The following is a 27,031-nucleotide window of genomic DNA, read 5'->3' as shown; positions in this document are numbered from 1 at the left end:
GTAGAAGAGAAGCACTTTTTGCCGCTCTCTCCCGTTCTTTATTATGTTGTTTGGCTACCATTAGAAAAAGCAGTGATTAAAAGACCCATGCACATCATGATTTGTGGGGGTCTCTCAAGGTTTTGTTGTTGCCCTGGATGCTACGTTGTTTATGCTTTTTTCTTAACGATGCTGGATGTAGGCAGTGAGGAATAAAATTTGAGGGTGACACAAAGAAATTGGACATATTTGGGACAGGAGAAAGGGCATTCAGAGAGATTTAAACATGGAGGGAAATGGACTGCAAGATTGCTAAGGCAGTTTGTTCAGTATCGATAAATGTTGGATTAATGCATGTTGAGGAGAAAAATATTCACTACTCATAAAGCTTGCAATGCTCTGAATTGGCTGGCAGAAAGCGCACGGGCTGGTCCCCCAAAAAACCCTGCGCAGGTACAAGGTGTTAGGGGACAGGAGAAATTCGGGGGGGGAGTTTGGAGAGTGGTATCCTGTGTACTGTGTGCTGTGCTGGTCAGCCTGTCTTGGGCAAGAAGGAGAAGGAAAAAAAAGCGGCTCAAAGAATAGAAACAGAAATTATCATGGGCCTGAAAAGCTCCTCTACGATGGCAGATGGTAAGTTTAAGAAGGAGGTGAATAAAATAACAGCAATTATAAAAGTGCATAGAAGAAACAAGCCAGAGCAGCTAGATCAGGAATATCCCGTAACAACAAAACTTCACAGGGATTTTGATTTGGAAGTTCAGAGCAATAAAAGGGAATACTTTTTTCCACGCAGGCCAAGATAAACTCTGGGACTCACTGCCCCAGAGAGGTGAAAATGAAAACACCAAAGAGATATTTTTTAAATGTTTATGGAGAGAACAAAAAGATGAAGAGTTGCTGTAGTAAATATTAAAATGCATGTTGGTGGCGAGGAGGAGGTAGTTGTTACATGTAATAAATCCAAAGCTCATTTCTAACTGGAATTAGTCTGAAGCTGGGGTGCACCAGGTCCTGTCTCACCCATATCATGTCTCATTCGGGGTAAAGTGCAATGGAACTGGGCCACGTCTGCTTTGGGCTGCTGGTAACACTCTACACCTACTGATTTTGCTGTAGACCATTGTTAAAAAAAAATGACCGAATCAATACTGACTCTGCTGTCCTTGCTATGTAGCAGCTTGAGCCAGATCTGTGTACTTTCCCTCTGCATCCAAAGCTTGGATCCTCTTTACCTTGACAGAGTAGGGATGGAGGTTTGGGCACATTCCCAAATTAAACCTCGTAGCATTAATAACTTCTTGTTACATGAAACATTTTTAATGTGTCTCACCAGCATCATTTTCTCTAACGCAAAGAGAAAGTCTGTCCCGTTGCTCTTTTCCAGTTCGTACTAATGCCAGCCCGCTGGGATAGACTGGCCTTCGCAAGCCACCTCTTTGGAGCTGCATTTTTCATGTGCTCATGGTTTGCATGGGTAGAAACGGTCTCTGGAAGAGCCGAGCTCCAGTTGTTAACACAGCACAGGTTTCGTGTTCGTAGTGCAAAACATCCATCTGCCATTGCCAATCCACCTGCTGTATCGCAGAAGGTTTCTGCCTAGTGCTGGAGGCAATCCTGTGCGCAGCTCCAAGTTTCTCCCTAGTTGGGCTTTTTCATGGCATGTTTCCAGTTCTGTATCAGTTTTCTGTGTCTGTCCTAGAGACTCTGATTATTTCAGCCTGGGCTTTTTAGCAACAGTCTACAGACAGTTGGCCATCTGGTTAGCATTAATCTGTAGGAGGAGGTGGCATGCTTACCTGCACTAAAATCATTCTCCTTTCAAGACAAGTCCTGTTAACTTTCATGTTCATGTTGAGCTGAACTGAGGACATCTGGTTCTGGCAAGAGCGGAAAAGAGGTGAAAACGGGATAGCTAGGACACATTCCCTTCCCAGCTGTCCCTTGTGAAACCCAAAGCTGGTATTCAGCAACTGAAGCTGAGTTCTTGCTTTGATTTCTATGTTTTGGCAAGCATGGTGAGATAGAAAGTACCTGCCTTCTCACCCAGCATGACAGGGCAGGCCACCGCTCAGCCTCCACAGCCAGCTGGTTTTGATTTGGTTGTTAGCATAGGCCAAGTTCTCCCTTTTGGGAAATCCATTCCTTTTTGATTCCGTTTCATGACAGGATTTGTGGGTACCACAGCCTAGCTCCCCTCACAACTGTCCCATAAGAACATATATTTGGGTTCGTTTTTCCTATAAAAGAGCTGAGGGTACAATCGGGCCTCTCTGAGGGAATGCAGGAGGTCTGGAGATCCATGAGAACTGTCCAGAAATGACCCACGCTGTGGAGCTCAGAGATGGTCTGGGCATTGAGCAGATATTTGCTGGAGACAGAATTGGCTTTATGGCCCTAGAAGTGACGACAGGGCTCTCACTGGGGTGTCTTAGACACCAGGCAGCTATAACTGAAGCAGCAGTTTAATTTTAATGCATCTGCACTGCAGAATGAAGGACAGAAAGGTCTGTACTTATGGGTCCTCCCATTGCCTCCATCCCATCAACTCACTGAGAGGACCAAGCACTTCTTGCTTTGCTTTGTCCTCTTGCAGGGGGTCCTTGCTTCTTCAGCGGCTGTCCTTTGCTGGCAGAAATTCAGCCCCTCCATGGTGGCTCGTAGATGCTCTACAGCATCTACAGACCGTCTAAGCAAGAGTTGCCCTAAGAATGAAATCCAAACAGTGGAGGCCAAGACAGAAAGAAAAAGGTTTTTTAATCCTTCCACAAAAGCAAAGACCGAACTGCTGGAGTCCTGGTTGTGCTAGGGACCCGTACAAACTGTGTCAGGGAATTTGCAAGGTGGATTAGAGATCCCTATCCCAGCCAGGGTACAGCTGATTTTGAACGTCCTTCTGTTATATTTCAGCATGTGTGGCTCTGCCATGCTGTTTTACAAGGCAGATATCCAGTTCCTGGAGGGATGGAAGCCAAAGTTCAGCACCGAGTGTTATGCCCTGATGAGGGTATCGTATTAACGCCAAGTGGAAGAGCAATACCACTGCGGATTTATGGGATGTGTGCGTGTGTGGCCAAGCAGCATGGTCTGTACACATTTCCTCTGCTAGCCCAGTGGATATTCGTTTTGCGGTAAAGATCTGTAACGTTCAGCTGGTTGTGGAAGGGGCTTTCACTGTGTACAAGGTCCAGCAAGTGGAACTTATAAAAGTAGTTTTTCTCTGGCTTCTCGCAGTCCCAGAGCATTGGTGAGATGTGACCCGATAGAGCTTCCCTGATGTGAATTTCCAAAGAATTTGAGGGGAAAAAGCCTGAATCTGCTAGGATCACAGAGAGCTGTGTTTCCAAGCCATATCCTGCAGGGAATGGTTTGCGTGTGCACGTCTGTACACGCTGCTGTTGCGCACTGACAACTTCAGGTTTGCACAGGAAGACTTTTGTCCATGGCAATCCTGCCTTTTAATTTTATGCTTTGGGTCTTACGCCTCAAAAATCCGGGACTAAATTGAGCCCCCTTTGAAAATTTGGATTTCCGTAATGGTTGATCGGAGCTGGAATTCTTCTGAGTGACAGTTTGCTTCATTCCCTTTTGCTTTGCTTTCTCACTGAAGTAGAAAAGTCATATATAGTACAATGAATTTAGTGCAGTCAGCAACAATTCAGCCATGCTGATTTATTTGAGCTATTCACCAAGAAGTACTGCACTTCTCTGGAAGTGCTAGTGCCCGTGAATTTCATGTTGATTTTTACTGTTGCCCATGAATGGTCAAAGGTTTTGGTTATTACAACTAGATTTTTTGCTCTCATGTCCTCTCGGGTGATGCTGAACTCTGTTACTCAGCTGTCCGTGGAGGATGCGTGCGTGGAAGCGGAGCTGGCTCTGCAGCCAGAGGTCTCTGCGAGGAGTTGCAGTGGGGTTCCTGCAATAATTTTACATCGTGTTCCATTGTGTTTACGTTTTTCCAGTGTTTGTGTTGTGTGGGAAGTTGGCCATATGATTACAATAAATAGGTGTGAGGAAGCAGCCAGTAACATTTTTAACACCCAATCAATCACTTGGCACACTCTGATGCCATGTACACCGTGAATAATAACCGGACTTCAGTTATAGCTTACATTTAGGGTTCGCTGGGGAAAAATTAGACGAATAACTACAATTATGGCTGTAGAAAGATGGCTCCTTTGTAGTACATAATCTACAGTAATTTAAAAAACATGGATCATTAAAATCAATACATATTGCAACCAGACTTTATGAGCTTGATTCTCCCTTACGTGAAGACATGTCAGTCTTGTCAAGAGCTGAGAGCCTTTATGGAAAACGACTTTAGCTCAAGGCTTACTATGTCCTCCAAGAAACCTTTTCCTCGTTCACTTCTTCCTTGTATTTATCACTGAATAGAAATGCAGGTATTTAACACGAGCAGAGTGGACTTAGCCACTTTGAATTTGGCATGAAAACAGTGTAGCCAACACGGCTGCTAAGTAGACCAGTCTTGAGCATGTATTTCGTTTATGGGATTGTAAGGCTTGGCTCCATCAGCCCTTTCCTTTGGGGCCAGTGCTGTGACATTACCTGTTTTCTGGGGAATGGGAAGCTGGTCCTGCAGGATGGTGCTTTGATCAGCAAAGAAACATTGTGTGATATCAGGAGTCCAAGGCGCCTGATACGGGGCAGCATGGAGCAGCAAGTATTTTTGAGGTCAGCAGAGTTGGTTTTACTGAGAAAGGACATTGCCTTTGAGCTGACTGCTCTAAGCCTGCATACCAGAACATCTCAATAGCCCACCGTGGGGAAAACTGAGGGCACCTGGTCATAGTATAAATACACATTTAGGTGACTTCAAAGACAAAAAGACTAAGAACATGGAGATAGAGAGAAGAATGAGAAATCCCTGCACCTGATGGAGATTGGCCAGAGGCACTGAATATAGACAGTGCCCTTCTTGCTGGAGGGTCTGACAAGGGAGTTATGAAAAGTCCTTAAGAGATAGTAGCTTACAGAGTCCTTAGAAAAAAAATTATATTTATGAAAAAACAGGTTTTCCAGCCGAAGCCGAGAATGAGATTGCCAAGTGCAGAGCAGTGTCAGTGTTGAGTCATGAGCATAAAAAATACTAAGCATTGATCCTGGCCATTTTGTTAAAAACATTGTAAATGTGGAAAATGCCTACATCGATAAGCCAACTTTGTGGAGTGATACCCAGGGTGGGAGTCACTCACCAAGCCTGAATTAGTCACCCAAGTTTCTTTGACAATGAAGAGGCTCTTCTGGAGTGATTCGTTGGACCTGTCTGAAATACCTACCTTGGGGTGGAGCGAATGTCTCCGTAGGGATTCCAGGAGGCCTAGACACCCGGCTCAGATGCGTTAGTCCACATTTTAGGTGCCTGTGTTTGCATAGATGTTAATTTTTCCAGCTATTCAGCGGAAAGGAACAGTTGCATGTTGAAAGTGAAGGTTAATAAAATAATTCACGTTCTGTCTTTGCAACACATTGAAGAGACATTAGTAGACATGAGCATGACGAGGAGCAGCTAAAGTTAGGAGTGAGATCCTGTTGTGGGCAACCAATCCTGGCCGTCAGTGGACAGGCACTGATGCTGCCGGATGAGCAGCGGCTGAGATGCAGGAGGGAAGGGGCTGGAGGGATAGGGGATAGCTGCGGTCTGCAATCTCTTCACCCGATCCATGAGAAAGGAACGTGGCAGCATTCCTGCTGGTATCACAGGAAGGCAATATTCCTTGGTGCATCATGCCCCTGCAAACGCTGACTGCAAAGGCAGAGCAACAGGATAAGACCCTGCAGTTGTGCATCAAGGGAAGTTTCTTGCCTTCAGCTTGTGTTTCTGAAGGGTTGAGGCAGCCAAGTGCCTAGTCTGTACCACGGTACTGCGGCTCAGCCCTGGGTGGTTTAGCCATGTAGAACTGTATGTTCACAGGGTGAGGGTAACCTCTGGTGACATACAAACAGGAGCTATGAATATATGCAGCGTATATCCTGCCCTTTGGGACAGTCAGTGTTATCAAGGAATTTAGAAGAGTGGCAGAACATCCTAGCAGATGGCATCACCCATGTGAGTAGGTCCACATTCATGTGCAGCTGTGGAGGAAAGAGGGGGTGTCTTGAACTTTGCATCAATGCCAAGGAGTTGAGCGAGAATTTTAAAAGGAAATGTTGGCACTTGCCCGCAAAACCTGGTGTTTGCCAAAATGGGAAGAACCAAATTCTTCCACAGGTTAGGAGCGTCTTTCCCACTTTGTCCTACATCTACTACCTGCCAAATTTCACTCTCTCAACGAACCATCCGTCCTGCCTCTGCAGATTCTGCTTCTGGTGTGGAGGCAGCCCTGGGAGCCATTGGTCTCACAAGGTCCATGAGCCGGGGAGTTCTGCAGGAGCAAAAGGGTTCACCAGTAATGATCCATCCCAGTTAGGTACTGGATAGCAGGATCTACCCACGGCAGTTCCTCAGGGCTTCGGAAAGAAGTCACTTCAAGCTGAGCAGAGTAAGGTGGCAGTTTCCAGTTTACGTGAATGCAGATTGCAGGGTTGGGTGAATTATGGCAGAGTTTGTAGAAGCTCAGCCAACTCCCCCCTTCTCAGGGAGGCAGAACGGGCCCTGGATCTGAGAGCATAAAGGAAAGTGAGTCTGAATCATGCATTGACATCACCAGGAGCGCTGCAGCTCTCCGACTCACGTCAGAGCTGAATTGATATGGTTACAGGAGACTGCGTGGCTTTTAGTATTCTGGGAGAGCTGCTACAGTGGCAGAGAAAATTATTCATGGATCAAAAAAAGAAAGGCATTAGCAGTACAAAGTGTCATGATTGTCTCTGTTCTACCGCAAGGTTGAAACAAGATGCCAGCTGCGGTACATGAGAAATAGCTTGAAGAAACACCAACAAAAATGCGCTGATTATTCTTGAAAGACCCTTGCAATTCAAGCCAAGGTATCACTTACTAATTTATGGGGACGTACAACGGGTGCACAACCCTCCGCTGACTCACAGGCGGTTGATCACACAAGAGGCATCACAACAGAAGAGCGTAACAGTCGCATGCTTTATGTCACTGGAAAAAGAGCTTGAGGTGAACAGAGGAACTGCCAGCAACAAAGCCATAATTAAGAGATGCCAAAACAGCTTTTTGTCCCAGAGGGGGGACAAAAAAGGAATACAGAGTTCACGGAGGAGATGGTGGTTCCTGCCGTGCGCACAGGGAATAGAGAAGGGAATAATCTTCCCCGTGAGGAATCAAATTCAGATACCAACAAGCAAATGCCACGCTGAATGTTGAGTCCTGTGGTGGAAGCATACTGTTAAAAAAGGAGCAGGTACACAATTACCGTAATGCTCAAAATCTTTTACCAGGATCTGTTCCGTGTTGGGTGTTAAGTTTGGCAAGGTGAGTATTGCCAATGAGGCCATGGGTGGGTAGCAATAGTCCACTGTCTCCACTGGTAGAAGAAAGTCAAAATGTATACAAAATACTTGTAGGTGTCTGCTGGAGATACTGTGAATGCCTTGCGAGGTTATGAAAATCTAGATTGCTATAGGAGAAGCATGACTGGAAGTTACTTTCTAAAGGGTCTAAAATCCTTCAAATGACCCCAAGCCAACTAAACCATGTCAGTACAGTAGAAACTTTAGAATAACGTTGTTTCATTAAACTTCTGCGTTTTCAAAGTTGCTCACTCAGCTGATCCATCTGTAATTAGCGTTTAAACACTTTGTGAATATTCATTAGCTTTGCCACCCGTCCTCATTGAGGAAAATCACTCTCGGTACCCAGGAGGGGCCGAGGGGTCGAGGCGCTTGCCAGGGGCGTCTCGGGAGTGAGCTGCGGGCTGATGGGGGACCCCAGCCCAGCTCTCCCTGCGGTGTCACGCTCACCTCAGGACACGAGAGCCTCGGAGCGGCTCGTGGTCACATCAGCAATCAGCAAAATCTCCTCCTGAGATAAACTGCTTGGCCTTTGGTCTTTTCGTTCATCCACTTGCTAATAAGATTTCCCTATGCAACAGAGGGACAGCGATATTATCCCCTAAGTAAGCAGGTGGGCTTTGTCGTGTACGTGAGAATGTCCTGGCCGGGAGTTTGCTCCAAAAAAAAAAAATCATCCCTATTTTTCTGGAAGTAAAGCGATGGCTGCAAAAGCTGTTATTTCTCACCCGACAGCTCCGATCCGTGCAGGTGAAAGTCGGCGCCTGCGAGGGTGCATTTGAGCACTAGGGATTTCCCTGAGTCTTACCGCATTGCTGGGAATACTTCGCAGCCCTGCGTGATGCTGAATCTCTGCTACTGGGTCTCTGCTACCTTCGGTCTCATGCCACCGACCCTGTTTGCAAGGATGGCAGTTGGGGGGAAAATATTTTAATTTCTGAACTAAGCCAATGTTATGTGGTGCTGCTGAAAAGCCGCAGATGCGGAGTCCTACAATACCATTTTTACAGTCTCTTCTCAGAGCGGGACCTTGCTTTTAAATGAAAAAGTTCGGTCTTAAAATAGAAAACCACACTGAATTATACAGCCACTTGATAATTATTTTTTAGTGCTGCTGCTAAAAATGCCCCATTAAATGACTATAAGTCACCGCAGAGTGCCATCAGGCTACCACACACAGGGATTTTATTTCCAGCTGCATTTTATTTCCTAATTTTGGTGGGCCAAAGTCTTGAGATCAGGGAGTAAATATTTACATCTATCTCTATTTATCTCTATATTTCCATCTTCTGCGTGGTGGGAGCAGGGCACGGCGTGGGTGGCAGACGGGGCTGCCAGCTCGGCGGTAGTCCCCCGGGGCTGCGGGGTGCCAGGCGGAGCATCGCCCGGGCACCCCAGGGTGTCACCCGGGATTTGGCCGGGGCAGTCGGAAGCTGCGGTGCCAAAGCCGCGACGTGGGTAGATGTGCCAGGCTTTGAAAGCGTGCCAGTCCGCGCGTTCAGAGGCAAACAGGAGGGAAAGCATATCTGCCCAATATTAATTATGACTTTTGAAGCTTTGCCTAATTACATTGTCTCTCTTAAGACAACGACACAAATATTTATGAGTGGGACTTTTTATTCTCATTATAATCAGTGACATAAATAGGTAACACCTTTATAAAGAGTTAATAAAAATGTGTCAACACAGGTTCGAGCACAAACTATCGAGTAGTGTGCAGTAAAACATTCCAGTGTTTATTGTATTAATTGAATATTCATGATATGCCAATTTAAATTACAGTTCACAACTGTTGCTGTGTCTAATGAATAATTTAAACAAGTGTGGCCAAAGAGATTTCAACGCTGCATTAGCAAACTGCAAGGGATTAAGCAACAGAGAATTTATAATTAGCTTTGTATATCCTATAATAAATTCATTGGAAAGATGGGTTTAATTATCCCACATGTTAATTCAGAATTCAGTGCATTAATTTTCGATTGAAAAGTAACCCTTTCTTCCCAGATAATGTATTTGTCTCTTCTTCGTCTTCTGCATCTCCAGAACAGGAGGTTGCAAGTGTGGAATGGCCCGATCTTTGCAAACCTCATCCGTCATGACACAGCATTTATGTCTGTCCGTCTCGGGTCTGGAGGAATTGCTTTTTTGCATTTCCAGCTGGGGAAGCTGAGACAAGTGATCAAATCCCTTCCTACAAGTCTGGATCCCAGAATCCTGCTGTAGCTTCTATCTGCTACAGCCCATCCTCTTTGATACACTTCTGGCTACTTGGGCAATAGCCTCTACTCCTGGGAAGCAAGTCTGCAAAAGTGATAAAAGTTTTTGGCAGTCATCTCATATAAGCAGCTTTAAGTTTTTGTTTAAAAAACGAGGATGCTTGTAAATAACAGTCTAAACCCAAAAGTTCAAGCTGAGATTGCTGCATTTTTTTTTAGCAGAACAGGAATAGGTTTTTTCTCTATTTGGCACGTTTGTGAAGTGCTTTTTCTGTGGGAGACGGGCCCCTTTGCTTACAGGGACAGGGGCTGCACAGTCCCCGCTGCTCGCCCCTCTCCGGGGCGAGGAGGGCAGCAGCCCCTTGCCACGGCACGCACAGGGGCCGGGGGCTGCGCCGAGCTCTCGTGGCTTTACCCTCTCTGGCTGCCGGTGGTAAAAAGGGGATAGCCATGTCCTCAACAGCAGGGAGAGCTGAGGTCCTCATCAGTTGTGAGCCCCCCATGGAGATCCTAAGCCCTTCAGACGGGTGATCGTTGTCTGCACTTTCCCCTCCACCTGCTTCCCCCAACCTACCATCTTTGCCATGCTGTTCGGCTATAAAGCCCATTCGTATGTATAGAGACAGCCGTAGCTCTTGAAGAACCTGAACGCTTGTGCTGAAACTCACTGGACAGAAAAAAAAAACTGGGAAGTATTCCAGGGAACGCAAATCCTTACACCTACGTGAAGCCGCTCGTGCTCAAAGCTTGGCTGGGAAACTCAGAAGGTGTCTTTCGGTGCGCGTTGGGGAGGAAAGCGCTTCCTTTCCAGGTGGTTTTGTTTAATTCCAGGTCAGCAGGTTAATGAGATCTCAGGGATATGCGATTTGATCTGGAATGTAAACATTCGCTTGGCATGTGTCCTTGATGTCTGATCAGATGGAAATGCAAATGCGGCGCCGAGCGTGGCATGCCATCCAAAATGTTTTGGTGACACAATGTGTAAGACAAAATAACGATCACTTTTTTAAAGAGCCTAATTGAAATGTTTTCCGTTGCCTTTGAGTCCTGCCATATCTATCAAATCAACAGCTCGGCACCGAGAGCGATGTGCCTGATACCGAGGTGGAAGCTCCTTCGGCTCCCTCGGGAGCACCGAAAACCCAGGGCTGTCCCAGGAGCCGCCGGCGTGGCAGAGGCAGCATTCAGACTTCCCCTAAGACCTTAATTGCTGGTTTAGTGCCTCTGTCTTTTGGATGACTGGAGTTATTTAAGTTGATAAATGGATAGCATCGCTGTAATGCAGTATGTTGTCGTTGACACTTATTGATCGAACCTTGGGACTCAATTGATCAAGCTCCCCAGTGCCAGCATGTAATCCCAGTGGAAAAAATCAAACCTTTAATGGGGTTATGTGTTACTCTTGGTTTTCCACTTGGGGTTATACATTTTGTGAGGGAAGGAAGTGGTTTTGATGGCCTGAATCGCTGCCGTTACCTGGATTAAATAAAGACTGGCAGTAGGAACGCTCGTTATTGTGGCAATCCAGTCTTGGGCAGACCCAAGCCTCATTTAATATGGCATATTTCACCTCCAGGAATTGATGTTAGAAGGAGAGAAAGGAATCTCTCAGGTGTCTGTTATCCATCATGAGGAAGCCCAAGAGGACAGAGATGCTGCTGGACTGAATATTCTTTCACCAGTCCTCCTTAGTACACTACAGCTAATCTAATAAACCATATCGCACGATGCAGGCAGCACAGCAGCTCAGGTTAATGTTGCTGCTGGAACCTAAGTAAGCGCTTCCTAAAGTTGTATGGCTTTAATTCCACATTTATGTAGGTTTTTGCATGTCTGTAATTTGTGTTGGAATAGCATCTGCGGTTATATTAGCTAGTTAAGAAATGAGAAGGATTTGTCGTTGTCGGGAGTCAGAACAGAAGTTACGGCATCTGGCTTTTGTGGCGGGAGCTGGTGCTCGAGTTTCTCTTCTCTGTTCCCTCCTGCAATTAGTTTTGTACATACAGAGTCATTTGGGCTTTTCGCACCTATTTTAAAAGTGTTCGGCATTTGCTATAATTAAAGCCGAGAAGATAATAGACTGTGCCTTCTGTTCACGGTTTCCGTGATGCAGCAAAGTCATCGCATACCTTGCCGCTCTCAGAGGCTCCCTCTGCAGAGCAGGTAAATGCCGTGATCACCATTTTGCTGACGGGGAACTGGTGTGCAGGAGATTCAGTTCCCTGTCTCAGATCGCTCTGGCAGAGCTGGGTTTTGAAACTCAAATAGTTTCCCAGCGCATATTCGGCCACAGAACCATCCTTCTTCCCTGGATGCTTGTAATGAGACTCTTACAAAACATTTATTACAAACCAACACAATAATCCCAGCAAGATCTGGCCACAGAGCTGGGGGGGCAAAAGGGGGGCAGCTTGTTGCAGACGTGCAAGAGAAGTGATGTGGTTTGTGCGCAGATGTGGTATCAACACTGGGGGACTCGGCTCTTTCTAATACCACAGGCATTTCTTATAGTTCTTAAAAGTGGGCTGTTAAACTTTGCAATCAAAAAAAAAAAAACCCGAAAGCTTTTAAAATTCATTCACAGAGTTTAATCCCACAGGGACGGTTTTTCTATGTAGTGTTCACATTTTCTTGTTGTGTTCTAAAATTACTTCTTTTTTTCTTCTTCTTTTTTAATGCTCCATGCAATAAAACTTGGAGGCCTGTCATTACTTTTGAGTCTATTGCTTTATGTGAATGCAATATCTAAAATGTCTGAGAAGAGCCAAAGTGAACCAGACTGTGCAGAAAGGCTTCAATAAGCTGCAAGAGCTCACAGGGAGGGACCGATACGTACCACGGGAGATGATGGGGCCAACGTGGCTGCAGGTCCAGCCCGTGGGTGGGAGGGTGGACTGCCACCAAGCAACGCAGAGCCACGTGGCCGGGGGTCCCCCAGGGTGCTGTCCCTTGTCCGCGGGGTGGGGAAGGGCTCGATGTGATCCTGCCTCGGCAAGGACACACAACAGAGCACGCTGCAGCTCCGTCCCTGTTGTTGTCCCATTGGACAGGCAGGGTAACAAAACTGAGATGAGTGGCCTCAATCCACCAGCAGCTCTCTGTCATGGCCACCAAGGCTATCCTGAGCCTCCCGGGGGGCTGCGCAGCAGCAGAGCTTGCAAGGGACAGCAGCTTCCGTACGGCCTCGGCGGGGCCAGCTGCGGTGCGGGAGCTCTCGTCCTTCCCGCAAATCGGGCAGACCTGAGCTTGCATCCGTCCAGCCTCCCCCAGTGCCTCACACCAGGCTACTGGCTTCTTGATGGTAGAAGGGCTTTCTCCATTACTCATTTTTCTCCTTTTTTCCATTTTGCTCATTTTTTTCATTTTTAGTTTTTGGCATTGTCCTTTGTTGCATAGGGAATGGAAGTGGATGTCAAAGCCATTGCGCTTTCTGAGAAATCGATTCTTGCTTTCTGGCCGGCACTACTGCCTTGCCGGGAGTGCCAGGAGTGCCACAGTGTTTGCGGGAGTGCAGCCCGTGGAGCTGGACTTCTGTCCATCTCAGCAGTTCAAAATCTTGTAAAAAGGAGGCTGAGCTCAAGATGTTAAAATCAAGATGTAACTCAAGATGTTAAACATATAATAATGTCAAGGATCTGGTAAACCTACCAGGAAAAGCAAACTCCCCCAGGGCGGCTTTGTAGAGCTGGAAATGTGAAGTGAAAAACTTTCTGTCTCTAGTATTTTCCTGCTTTCCCTTTTTTTTTATCCCTAAGATTAGTTGCATGAAACCAGATCGCTGCGTCTCAGGAATCTATTTGCGTGTCTCAAATCCTGCCTTTGACCTGTGGGACGGCTTTGCTGGGCAGGTGATGGTCCCCTGGAGTGCGCAGCTCTGGATCGAATCCACGTTCAGAGGGGACCTGGGGAGGGTGGCCAGGGACCACCTGGAGCACCACGTAACGTGTGGTCTCTCATCCCAGCCCTAGGAAGCACACAGCAGATCCCGCTAGAGAGATGCTTATTTTCGTAGAAGGTTTTAACACTGGCTTCTTAATCCATCTCTCCACCAGTATCCTTGGGATTAAAAACTGAAAGCCAAAAATTAAAGAAAATCTGATGTATAAGCAGCTCTCATGCTGAAGGGATTTTTCCCCTTGCTTCCCACGGGGATAGCTTTGCCTCACCACTAGACCCATGTAATGCAACAAGAATACTCCCTGAGACAGTTTGTCTGCTCCTCCATCCATCTCAAGTGCAGAGGCAGAAATCTGGAGTAAGAAATCGTTCGGGGGGGGCTTCAGGGCCAGCTCAGACCCTTCCTGCTCCCAGGACCGTCTCAGCCCCCTCGGTCCCTACACCTGCACACCTGCAGGTATTTCTCATCCACCCCCTTTGCATCTTTTCCCGTACGTAGCTGGTTCTCACTGGCTTTCCTCCTCTTGCCTCATCCACACGAAGGGGATGTGACAATTTTATTAAGTTTTATACCCCCCATGGGTTGGCAGGGGGCTCAGGGTCTCGTCCTATTTAATTAGCTCCCACCGTCCGTTACAGAGGAATTCTGGCCCCAGCTTTTGGGACGTGATGGTGTTATGCCTGGATGAGCGGCAATTGCCTTCATCTACAAATGGTTTTTACAAAATCGCTAAATAATGTATTCAGAAAACATGCTGGAAATTAATGGAATAGATTATTTGCAAACATGTTCACTGAGTTATCAGGCTTGTTCTTTATCCGTAACATAATGTACTTAAAAAAAAAAAAAGAAGTTTATTGAATACGTTATTTACAGACTGTTCTCCAGCTGAGAGCTGCAGGAACACCGACGGAGCGCACACGCGGCCCGGCTGCTTCCCAGCGGCTGGGGGCAGTCGCTCCTCCTCCAGACAGATGCACGGTCCAGGACTTTGCTTGCATTTTGCTGGACCATTTCACTCATCCCTGACCTCGGGAGGGTGAGTTTGGAGAGGGCACGTGCTGGCCCTCCCCTGCTCCCCATGGGAATAGTCACAACGGCTGCTTTGCTTCGTGCATCCCCTTCTTCTAAGACTCAATGAAGAGTGAGTGAAGAGGCAAAATACCTGTAAAAAAGGCAGTGGAGGGGAATTAAGCCGTTTTGTGTAGCGTCGTCACATCACGGTGCCCTGCTCTGGCAAGCAGCCAGGCATCATTTGGGGATGGACGGTTTAGACTTCCCGCCTGGCCAGTCCCCACAGTAGCAGATCGCCCTGCAGGCAAGGGAGCAGGACGGGTGGGAACCCACCTCAGAGGAACCGTGTCTTACAGGAGGGGAGAAGTCTGAGGTCCTCGTGCCCAGGAGCAGTCCCACCACCAGTCTTGGTTGCTTCTGCAGTTCTTCTGCAGTATCCATCCCAACAACTTATTCCCAAGTACCTCCAATGCAAGCAGCAGGGTTTATACCTCCCTCAAGTCAAAGGAACACTGTGTGACACTGGTGTACAGGGACAGTGTCATCTCTCCACTGGTGATGAGGCAGCTTAGGAACGTGAAGGAAGCCCAGGTCAGCCCTGGGGTCTCCACAAATGCAGGCGAGGCGGGGCTGCAGGAGGTCAGCTATAGGAAACGTCCCACGTGCAGTCCAGGTCCCCATCTCAGCTGTGTTGTTTCTCCATCATCACACAGGGATGGATGGGCCAAGACCTTACAATACGTTGGTCTTCTCCTTAAGAAGCAACATCCCAGCTAGGGGTGCAGGTCCGCAGCAGTGCTGAGATAGAGGGCAGGTCTGGAGGTCCAGCTAGCTTGGGTTTCTCTTTTGACATCTTGAGGTGCTTTAAAACCATAACCATTTGTAACCTGTACAACTACTCCACTAGCCCAACAGCAAGGGAAGCACACGTTGAAGCAGGGCTCCTACCTGGTTGGCACTCCTTGGGGGTGGGAGTTACTGGATTTGGGACCCTCATGGACATCTCTGCTGTACAAGTCCACAATAATGCTCTCGTTGGCAGATGACCATGGTGGGCGTTGTATCATAGGAAAATAACAATATTCAGTTCATGCCATACCGAGTTGGTCTGTTCCTTTTGGCCATGCCCTTCCCACACCAGGAGTGATGAGAATATTAATGAGAAATATTTCCCGTTTGCCAAGCGCAGTCTCTATCCTGTTTTACACCACGGTTCTCACACAGAAGTTACAGTGCTTTATCTTCATGATGAAGTGTTAATTGTGTTTGGAGGATTCTTTCCCCCATAATAGCAGGGTATCGTAACGCAAGATCACAGCCTGGCAGAGTGCTGAATTCGGCTTGTCAGGCGGGTGCTTTCCAAAACCAGCCCTCGGTCCTGCCTTCCCTGCCCGCCGGGCGCCCGGGGGCCGCAAGCTGCAGGGAACTTTTCTCTGGGGGGAAAAAACATGCAGAGGTGGTCAAGGCTGGAAAAGACATGGAGCAATTTAGGTAGTAACAGAAGCAGATAAAAAAAAACCCCACGGGTAAGGAGACAGAGATAAACACAACTGAACTGGGAGAAGCCCTGGGAGCCTTGTCTGGGGTCAGCTGTATGGCTTTACGGTGAAGCTTCATGTTTGAAAACATTGCATGTGAAACTGCCAATATTAATTAGAAAGGTCGGGATTTCAAATTATGTAGCATTTAAAGCAGACCATAAAACTTGCTTTTCTCATATACGTCTGCTCAAATGCTCTTTAAGTCATCAGGCTGAGCTAGCTTGTCTGCACATGGCTTGAAATAACTGACTGAGGAGCTCTCGGTACTGCTAATGCTGGTATTTAGTAATTCTTGGAATATTGGGGAAGCTCTGGAGGACTAGAAAAAAGCTAATGTGCAAATATTTAAAAAGGGAAACAGAACAGCCCGGGTAATTACAGACCTGTCAGTCTGTCATCAATCCTCAGCAAAATAATGGAGTGGCAGATCCAGGCCTCAATTAATAAAGAATTAAGGAAAGGTAATATAATTAATGCCAATCAACATGGGCTGATGGAAAACAAATCTTGTCAAACTAACTTGATATCTTTTTTGATGAGATTACAGGTTTGAGTGATAAAGGTAACAGTGTTAACATAATATACTTAGACATCTGCAAGACACTTGACTTGGAAGCACAAAGTCTATTGAGAAAGTTGAACAATACAAAATCTATGTTGCACAAGTTTGGTGGATCGGCTTGTCACTCTGTCTTCCTGGAGTTTCTCATATTTTTGCCAAAGAAAGCATTAAATAATTGCCAGTGAAGTTGGTAGATGATGCAGTGAGTAGACAAGCGGTAGAAGATAGAGATGCACAGCTTTTAGCATGGCCTGCTAAACTGATCACCAATAATGAATATGCATTTGGAGAGCCAATATTGTCCCACCTGCAGGAGCAAAAACAATCTTTCGCGATTGGGACTCTTCTCCGTAGAGGTGGTGGCTCTGGAAAAGGGATGTGAGACGCAGGGAACAGCTATGCTTCGGGGTGGGTGCTGGCTGATGGAGAAGTCCAAAAAGCATCCATAGCAATGAGCAGGGTGGGAAACTTGGAGAGAGTGCAGAGGACTGCTCTGCGTCTTCAGCCAAAGCGGGAGGGGTTTGGTTATGGTCTGCAAGTGCTTCGGTGAAGGACAGTCTGGTGAGAGCCCTCCGGTCGGCGAGCGATGGGATGCGGAGCTCCGGGGGCTGGCAGCACAGGCTGGCCGTGCAGGCTGCACGTAGGGCTTGCTCCCGGGATCGCCCGCTGGGCCATTTAGCAAGTGACTCCATCCTCGTGGGCAGCTTTTGAACCACACCTGGCAGGGAGGGGTTTGGGCAGTGGCAACGCCTGCCCTCCTCCGCTGCCTCCTCGCAGCCGCCCCTTCCCTGTCCCGCTCTGTCCCCTCCACCCCGGTTCCCGTGTCGCGCCCAGCGGGCTCCCGGCGATGCTTCAGATCCCCTGTGTCACAGCCACCAGGACAAAAGCAAGCTCATGAAACCGAGGGCCTGGGAAAGCTGTGCCTTCAGATCCGCCCTAGGGCATGTCAGAAATACTCTTTTTAAATCGTGAATGGGGATTCTTTCTCTTTGCTGCCTGGCTCTGAATTCAGAGATGCTCCTTTGGATCACGTTTGCAAACTTGAGTCTGTAAAACCTTTTTTTTTACTGCGTTTGATGAAGAAAAACGGCAATTTCAATGTAGCCTGAAAAAATTTCCATGTGCCCAAACCGAACCCCCAAAGCCGGCACCATCAGTTCCCATGGGCTCCTGTGCTGCTGCTGCCGGGCCGGCAAAGCCGCCCCACGGCAGCCCGATGGGGGTTACGGGTCCCCAGGAGCTGGCAGGGGGGTGCTTGGTCCCTCTGGGGACCAGGAGCACGCGGGAGGGAGGCTTGTCCCGGAGTGACAACCATGGCTGGGAGCCCCACTGCATATAGAAAGCCTCTGCCATAGTATAAATGCCCCCCGCCCCTACAAAAATAAATTGCTTCCTTTTTAAATCCTTTCCTACTGTTCCCCTCGTATTCGTAATAGGATGATCGGTGGAACCAAAGATGTGGCTGTTACTTTAAAGGATAAATTAGTTTGACTCTTAACTCAATAATTAAAACTGTTATGGCTATGAGCCTGCAGGGATAATGTACTATTATTATAGTCATTTGTTTCAATTAAATGCTTACTGATTTTACAATAGCAGCTGGGCACCTGTGTGAGATAGCTATTACTCTGAACAAGACATCTCAAATTCCAGCAGAAATTTGTCACTGCGCTAAAGCATTTTACATAGACCATGAAAGTTTATTAGGAGCAGTTACAAATCGGGAAGAGGAGGGGTGGTAATTGGGGATATATTTTCTTATCAGCTTCTCTCTCTCCTGCTCTCTCTCTTTTTTAAGTAAATCATCTTTAAGCATTTCAGCTATGGTGATGCGTTTACATTTAAACTTCAATACAGAAAAAGCCTGCTGGGAAAACTTTGCTTCAAAGCTGTTCAGCAGATAATTTCTCTCCCTGGTTGATTGTGATTGTAATGGCTTGTTCTCAGGAACAGACCTAAGGAGAGGTAAGCTGTGCTGCCGACGAGCCTTGTGGCTGCCCCTGGCCTAGCTGCTCCCCTCGCCCGGGGAGGAAGACCCCGGCCGGGGAAGACGCCGGCAGCTCTGCTCAGCCCACCCATGTGAACTCACCCCGGGAAGGGTGGCAGCCACAGGATCACAGAATGGTTTGGTTGGAAGGAACCTTTACAGGTCATCCAGTCCAAGCCCCTGCAACGAGCAGGGACATCTTCAACTCGATCAGGTTGCTCAGAGCCCCGTCTGACCTGACCTTGAATGTTTCCAGGGATGGGGCATCTACCACCTCTCTGGGCAACCTGGGCCAGTGCCCAGGTTGGGCACTGGGCTAGTGCCTGGGCCAGTGCCCAGGTCACCACCCTCAGCATAAAAAACTTCTTCCTTACATCTAGTCTAAATCTCTCCTCTTCTAGTTTAAAACCATTACCCCTTGTCCTATCACAACAGCCCCTCCTAAAAAGTCTGTCCCCATCTTTCTTGTAAGCCCCCTTTAAGCCCTGAAAGGCCACAAGAAGGTCTCCCCAGAGCCTTCTCTTCTCCAGGCTGAACAACCCCAACTCTCTCAGCCTGTCCTCATAGCAGAGGTGTTCCATCCCTCTGATCATTTTGTGTCCCTCCTCTGGACCCGCTCCAACAGGTCCATGTCGTTCCTGTGCTGAGGACCCCAGAGCTGGACGCAGCACTGCAGGGGGGTCTCACCAGAGCGGAGTGGAGGGGCAGAACCCCCTCCCTCGACCTGCTGGCTTTTCATCCACCGGTACCCCCAAGTCCTTCTCCGCGTGTGCTGGTCTCCCCGGCGCGAGGGGCCGTGCCCCCGGGCTGGGGCTGTGCCGTCTGCCCGCTCCCGCTGGTCCTGGCCATCCGCTTTAGCTCAGGGGGCTGTGGTGCAGCAGGGGTCAGCCAACGGCGTACGGCAAGCCGGTCTGCTGTAGCCCTTGTTGCTGGAAAGAGCTGCCTTTTACATACGAATTTCGGGGGGCAGTTAAGTTGAAGCTCGGCTTGACACATTTCAAAACGTTATCTTTGCTAGCAGAGTGCACGGGTCCCCAGCCAGGCTCTTCCTCGCGGCATTTTGTCACTCGTACTGGATTACCCTTCTCCCCAGAAACAAGGAGCGTGGAGCATGTGCCGTTTGTCAGCCTATTTTTCTCTCCTTCTTAGGATTAGCTGGAGCGTTTATAGGCCTGATATGCATATTCATTAAAAAAGTTGAAATATTGTGGAAGAAAAGAAGCTGTCTTTGAGTTAGCACAGCCTTTGGGAATCTGCTAAGTAAGATGCACTTAATTACTTTATCTATGACTACGTCACATTTCACTCATGTTTCCTCTGAGATGCAAAACATCTTTTCAGCCTTTTGCAGCACCTCGCGGCGAGCTTGTTGCGCTGAATGCCCGGGATGGAGACAGGATCTGACCTGGCTCTCAGAGCCGCTCCTCCTGGTGACGGAGCTAATCACGTTTGCAGGGCGGTTATTTAATTACACATGTGCTTCCGTCGGGCTCTGCGGGGATGCTGAATGCTTTGTGGAGGGGCAGGGCGCGGGTGCAGCCCCAGCGAGCCTGTGGCTGGGGTCGCATCCCACAGGATGATGTGCCATGGCAGAAGAGGTTGCTTGCTCTCACAGGGGGAACGTCGCGTTCCTGCTTTCACTTTGGTTTGCCTTCATCGCAATTTCGTTCATTGTTTACTTGCCTAATCGGGCCATTTGCTGCAGGCAAGCATCTTTGAATCCTGCTCCTGGGTCTCCCTGTCCTTGGTTCTTTCTTGGGGGGGATATCATCTACTTTGGGTGCACGACTAAGGCCCCTGAAATAGCTCAGTGTCTGCAGGGTCTCGCAGCGGAAAGCAGGACTAACCCTTTCCCCAGCTTCAGCGAAGGCCATCATCACCCTAAAGCCCACGGAAGACGCGCTGGGGCTGCACACAAGCCGCTCGCCTTCATTTTCACCCCAAACAGTTTACATCTGGAGAACACAAATGGCTTTTCCACCGCTCACCCTCTCTGGTCCTGAGGACATCGGGAGCCACGGGCAGGGGCTATGGGGAGGTGGCAACCTGGCGTGTTGCTTCCAAAATTGCGTTTTTTTTAAAAAAAAGGGAAATGGAGAGAAATTTAGTGAGTGGCAAATGGTGGGGCCAGACCCTGCCCCTCCGGACGGCGGTCAGCAGGGTTGCGTGCAGGGAGCATAGTTGTACCCGTCCTTCTGCAAAACCTCCTGGCCAGAGGGAGAAGACATGGAGACATGGGAGAGTGACAGAGGGGGGCAGAACCAGCAATATTCAGCAAAGCTATTAAGTAAAACCACCGGTTTTTAACGATGTAAAGAAATAGGCAGCTGCTTGGGAGGAGGCCTCTGGGCTAAGATATCCTTGGGTGGGGGATGTCCCAGGAAAAATGCAGTGTCTCTGCTTTTTAAGAGAGGGCTGTGGTTGGGTTGCTGTCCGCAAGAGGCTTCTGCATGGATTCTCTGAGCCAGGGCTCAGGTTTCTGTTTTTTCCTACAAATTTTATAAGCATTTGCAGCACGTGTCCCATATCCATAATTGCACTCCTGGACTTGTTCTGCTCTGATGCATAGATAACATGCACTGTAAAGAAAAAGTGTATGATTACATATTTAATGGATAAACGGAGCCGTTGTGGTCTACTGGCCACATAATAAAAGTTTCAAAAAAATTGTCTTAATACAGTATTTACCCAAGAGGCTGCCGTGGCTGCAAATGTGAACGAGCTACTTTAAATTTTAAAATTTTTTAAGCCACGTTTCATAGCCTTCCCCATTTCTAAAACACCCATCTTCTAAACTTTTTCTTCATTTAAATTTAAAATAAGGACAATAGATTATTCTTTTCCTTAGCAGCTGGCAGATCTTCTCCAACATGAAAGGTCTGGATTAAACTGGCAAAATCCAAGACAAATGCACCTTTTTCACTGGAATTTGGGAAGGAGCTTGCTGCTCGCACGGCAGATGGGTGCTGACCTGTCTCCCCACCTTGCAGGTTCTCCGTCGCTGCCTGTCCCACCCCTGGCCGTTCCCACGACGTTTGCAAATTCAATTGCAAATGCAAAAATTGCCTCTCTGGTGCCTCCTGTGCTGCCCAGGCCCGTTGTCCATCCCCATCTTGCTTGGCTGCAGCGTGCACATCCTCGATGTCTTTTTGGCCAGGATCTCCCATGCAGCAGCGCGTGGCAAGGAGAGACCAGACCTCTGCAATAAGGCAGGTTTTAAGGGCACGTAAAACTTGCCATAGTTCAAGCAGCAGCGAGTTTCCTCGGCTCCACGTCGGAGCAAAGCCAACCCTGATGCCTCTGTAAGCTGACGTTTCCTTGCAACCACCAAAGCCGAGGACAGCAATTCAGCGTGGCCCCCACGTCAGCCTCAGTCAGACTCCTCGTGCCGTTGAAATGCAAGACGTTATTTTTTTCCTGCAAGTTAAATCCCTGTACTTCATAATTAATACAGAAAAAGGGCAGATCTAGGAAAATCTGTTCCCCTGACACACACTCCTCTACTAATGGAGAATCCAAAAGAGAGCAGAATATGCTGTCGGGTGTTGTGTAAAGCTCTTGATTGCTGACCTGCAGCAGTAAATCTGGGTTTGCGTTTGGATTTATTTCCTCTGAAGCCTACCGAGCCCTTGCAGGTCTTCCCTGGGTTTCTTTCTGTGTGTGCTGCTAATGGAGTTGGCAAGCCTCCCCTGGTAATGAGAATTTGCACCTCAGTGGGCTTATCGGAAATGAAGATTGTTAATAAATAAAGCCTGGGTCTTTAAACTCATGTTAACATTAATCAGATTAATATAAAAGGGAAAAAGTCTGGAAAACGTTTCAGGCAGGGTTTGCTCTCCCTCCCACTGGCTTCCTCCGTGGCTGGATGAGGCTGTGGGGCAGCTTGGCTCTGCCCGCGGGGGCTGCGGTGGGGCTGAGCCCTGCTGCTGGGGGCGGCCGGGCAGGGATGGGTCCTGGGGTGAAAACGGGGGTTTCAGGGAAAATGGTACAAACTGGAAATGGGGTCTTGGCTCAGCAGACAGCAGGGCAGCCCCAAAACCTTCCATGCACCTACAACGTGGCCGGGTTTGTCCCCATCTCACCTCACCTCACCTCACCTCACCTCACCTCATCTCATCTCATCTCATCTCATCTCATCTCATCTCATCTCATCTCATCTCATCTCATCTCATCTCATCTCATCTCATCTCACCTTCCCTCCTTGGCCAGGACAGGGGGTTGATGCTGCTCCCGCCTGACCCAACCACTTGAACTTTGGTTCATGCCATGACATGGGGGGATATGCACGCCACAAGGTATTTTTGTTTTGTCTAATGGAGCATTTGACATTTCTTATTAGCCATATATATGTTTCATTTTTCTTTCGAACCTTTCAAGAGCGTTGGGCTCAGCAGCCTCAGGAGGCCGCGCTTGTGCCGGTGGCCTGTGCCGTGTCCGTGCGTCCCTGCGGCCGTGTGTGATTAGTCGCCTTTCGGTCCCACCAGATGTCCCCTCGCTCTCGCGTTAGGAGAACAGATAAATAGGTATTAGGAAACTCTTCATTTTGGGGGACAACTCTATCATGTAGCCTCCTCCCTCATCTCCTACCTACACGCATGCACACACATACATTGCTTCTAATTCCTTCCCTCCCTGGGAAATCTTAACAGGCAGCCCATAATTTTCTTTGCCCTTCTCTGGACTTTTTTTTTCCTGCTACATTCATTTTGAGTGGGATTGGAACTGATAGCAATATTTAAAATCGGAAGAGTCATCTCCAGGAGGAGCTGTAATGAGGCGGTGGCCACCAGCAGAGCTTGCCCCCATGCGTTGGGGTCCGTCTTGGGACATGTTGTGGTGCTCGGGGCTTCTGGGGCTCGGAGACAAGCAAACCTCTGGCTTGATGGTAGTGTCACAGCTTGGGGCAGAGCGAGGTGGCAGGAGTGGGGACCTGGGGCCTCCACTGACTGCTTTTGTGCTTACTACTTCCAGGTTTCACCCCAGTAGCACTAGCGACCCGACAGCCGTACCGGGGTGCGGAAGGGTTGGTTGTGGTACCTTCACAAAGTCAGACAAGCAGATATTTTTTCACCTATGCGGTTACTAAATGCCAACACCAAGTATTGCTCAGAAAGAGCACGTTTGGGACCCACAGCCTCTAACGCTGCATCGCTGATGTTTCAGGGCTGGACTATCAGCCATGGCCCCCAAATACCCTGGCACAACACGTGCCGGTGCTCAGCAATGGCCTCACGTGTGCAGCAGCAAGGCTTGGCCCCAGAAATGCCCAGGACGTTGCAACGCCCTCCCTTCTCCCGGTGATTTGGCCAAAAATTGCTCATTTCTGAACTTTTCTTTCAGACCCCGGCTAGGTGCCAGACACCACTGGTCCCTGAGGCAGCAGGGGCAACTCCTGGACACGCAGACCTACGTACAAAGAGGATTTAGCACCTCTCTGTAGTCCCCGTGGGCAGGGCGATGGCAGGAGCAGAGCCCTGGGTGCACCGTAGTCGGTCCTTGCTCTTGGCTTGTTTGGAAGGGGGCACAAGGAAGACTTTACCAGCTGTGTAGAATAATTTTCAATCAGTCAATAAGAGTTTGTCTTAAAGTGTTTTGACAGTATAACAAATAAATAAATACATTTTTTAATTACAAAGTGATATTCTCCTAACTCAGATCCAGGAGATGGTCCACTCGGACGCCACGTCCTATGAGTCCAACCGTCAAGTGCCCCTGATCAATCGCCCCGGGATGTTAGCCGGCCCCATGAGCGCTCTCAGCCAGTCACAGCTGATTTCTCAGATGGGGATGCGGAGCGGTGTTGCCCACGGTTCCCCATCGCCCCCGGGAAGTAAGTCTGCGACACCATCTCCCTCCAGTTCTACTCAGGAAGAGGAGACAGAGTCACATTATAAGGTACGTGCAGTCACGCCTGTTTTAACAGACAGCGAGAAAACAGCAGATTATGTTTTTCAGTGAGGGATAAATTGCACTAAAAAAGAGCACAGACTTTTGGTCTTTTTTTTTAAATACGTATATATAGTGGGAGACTTTCCCAAGGATGGGGAGAGTGTTTCCAACCTAGGGTCAGGTACAGCATGGCAGGCTAGCACGCATGCTTGGGTTGTGCATGCAGCAGGTTTGGCAATGAGAGCTGGGCTTTTCTCTCCACGGTTTACCAGGTCCATCAAGCTGCAGAGTTTCCTCCGATGAGGGTTTTGATGAGCAAAGCAGGTTCAGGGCTGAGGTTCTGCTTGGGTGCAAAATTAGATTTCTGGTGGCAGGTAGAGGAGACTAAAACAGGGAAGGAAAATAACACAGGGTGGGATCTAACTGAGCTGATCGGGCACGGCTTGCTAAGGAAAAAAACCCAGAAATTAAAAGAGGAAGAGTCTTCTGCCTTTTAGTTCGCCCAGGCAGTGTTTTAGGTAGTCAGCAATGTCTTAGTGGCACAGAGTCTGCCTCTACAGCCAACACAACTGCTGCTGAGCGTGGCATCAAGAAACCCAAGGATTTCCTAGGGTTTGGGGGACATCTTGGTTGTTGCCCATCTTTCTCAAAATGCACCAGCAAAGCAAACAACACATGCTGTGTTCCATGAGTCTTCCATCTGTTATTTACTGAGGGCAAATTGCAGCAATCACAGGGTTGCTGCCTCAACACCCGGTGGGTCTCCGTGCCTGTAGGTCAATCACTGGGCTCCCTGGGGGACTTCGATTAAAGCTTTGGGTGGAAAATCTTCTCCTGGAAGGTGCTGATCCAAGGGTGACACCAGAAGCACTGGTATTGTAACCTTGTCCCACAAAAATAGATGGTTGTGACAGGATTTGAATGTATAGCCAGAGCAGCAAACAGTGCAGAGACTGGAAAACTAGGAAAACGCTACGACTGAGCAAAAACCTTTCCCCTTCCGTGGAAATCCAGGCAAATGTATTCCCATCAATTCTGTAGTTTTTCATCCATTGGCAGCTTTCACTTCAGATCAGGACATTTCAAAGGAGAATGCACATGTGGATGTGAAAACTGAGCTTCAGTGGAATAAAACTAGGGATTTATTCCTAAAATAAATTTTATTTAGGGATTTATTCCCTAAATGAATTGAATTATTTATTTTAGGGATTTATTCCTAAAATAAATCCCTAGTAAAAAGAAGGGATACACGTGATTGAAAATAGATGGAGTTTCTCAAACTCTGTGATTCCACGTTTGGGGGACACTGTGGGACGGGTTGTGCCACTGGACCCCACGGTCTGCCGTCTCCCAGAGCCCGTGTCACACAGCTCCAGGCAATTACGGGGGAGCTGAAATCTTTCATGTCAGCGGAAAATGAGTTTCAGCTTAGTTACACACCAGGTTCTCTCTCTCTGCCTCTTTCAGCGTCACCCAGCTTTCCTCCCGGCCGGCCGGGGCCAGAGGAGTCCCTGGGGAGGACACGGCTTTGGGGTTGGATCTTCTGTTCTCGTTGAGCCAGTGATGCCTGTGGGGGTGGGAAGAATTTGGAGATGTCCAAATTGTGACAGCTTGCAGAGATTTGAATTTTTCCTAATCCTAAAAGCATGCCCCCTCATTTTTCTGCCCTGTAAACTACCCAGCAAGACAAGTGGAACAGGAGTGATGTATTTGATGGAGGAAGGAGACCGTAAGTGTAAAGAAAGCAGCAGAACCGCATTGTGGCCTGCAGGTTTCTGTTTGCTTTCTCTATCTACACAGCTGCTGCGTTCACCCAGCGGTCATTTTTCGTATGGCCATTAAGGGCCTTTCTGCAACAAGTCATCAAAGCAAAGCCTAACAAGCAGAAATTAATCTTGTGACCGAGAAGGTCACATGTTAAAGAAATGGGTAGGTAGTTCAGGTCCAGCAGGTCCTCTGAGCCAGGGAGTTTATGATTTTAGGAGGTCTCGCAGCCTCACTGATGCATTTACCTGCTTCGTTGCTTCGGGGGGGTGCACACGTGCATGGGAGGGAGAGGTGGTCGCAGCCCAGATTCCGGCTGGATTAGTGATCTCTCTCCATAGTTATTAAAAGCATGGTGTCCATAAGGTTCCTGCTCTTCATGGGTTAAAATCTAAGAAGGCACCAAGCCACAAGTTTATGGGATCGCATGTGTCACCAGTGAATTGCCCCAGTCCACATCTGGTGTTAAACGTACCTTCTGCTGCCTCTCCAGAGCAGGGCCATGCAGGGGCTGGTGGCCATGCACTTCATCCCACTGCCTGAGCCTCCACGGTCGGTTTGGCCGTGGCTCACCCCTTGGGGGATGCAGTTGCTGTGGGGCAGCGAGGCAGTGGCTCGCCGGGGCTTGCCTTCAGCCGTGAACATGGCTTAGGTTGTTCAAGCATCTTCTGCAGTCTGGGGCTCGGCCGTTGTCTCATCCCACGCTGCGTCACACCTGGCAAACCTCGGGAAAAC

At 48.4% G+C, this 27,031-nt stretch overlaps 1 protein-coding gene across 1 annotated transcript in view; it reads left to right on the top strand.

Moving 5' to 3' along the window:
• The window catches only part of TOX2 (TOX high mobility group box family member 2), a 156,470-nt gene that overhangs the window by 105,110 nt on the left and 24,329 nt on the right, over positions 1-27,031 (top strand). The window contains exon 4 of the mRNA XM_075517433.1: positions 24,299-24,538. Within this exon, the coding sequence (XP_075373548.1) occupies positions 24,299-24,538 (240 nt within the window). The remainder of the gene's footprint in view (positions 1-24,298; positions 24,539-27,031) is intronic.

Source organism: Mycteria americana, chromosome 14 (assembly GCF_035582795.1).
Source record: "Mycteria americana isolate JAX WOST 10 ecotype Jacksonville Zoo and Gardens chromosome 14, USCA_MyAme_1.0, whole genome shotgun sequence".
In the NCBI taxonomy this organism is placed as follows: Eukaryota; Metazoa; Chordata; class Aves; order Ciconiiformes; family Ciconiidae; genus Mycteria; species Mycteria americana.
The sequence above is the reverse complement of the archived record's forward strand: the minus strand, read 5'-3'. Positions and strand labels throughout refer to the sequence as shown.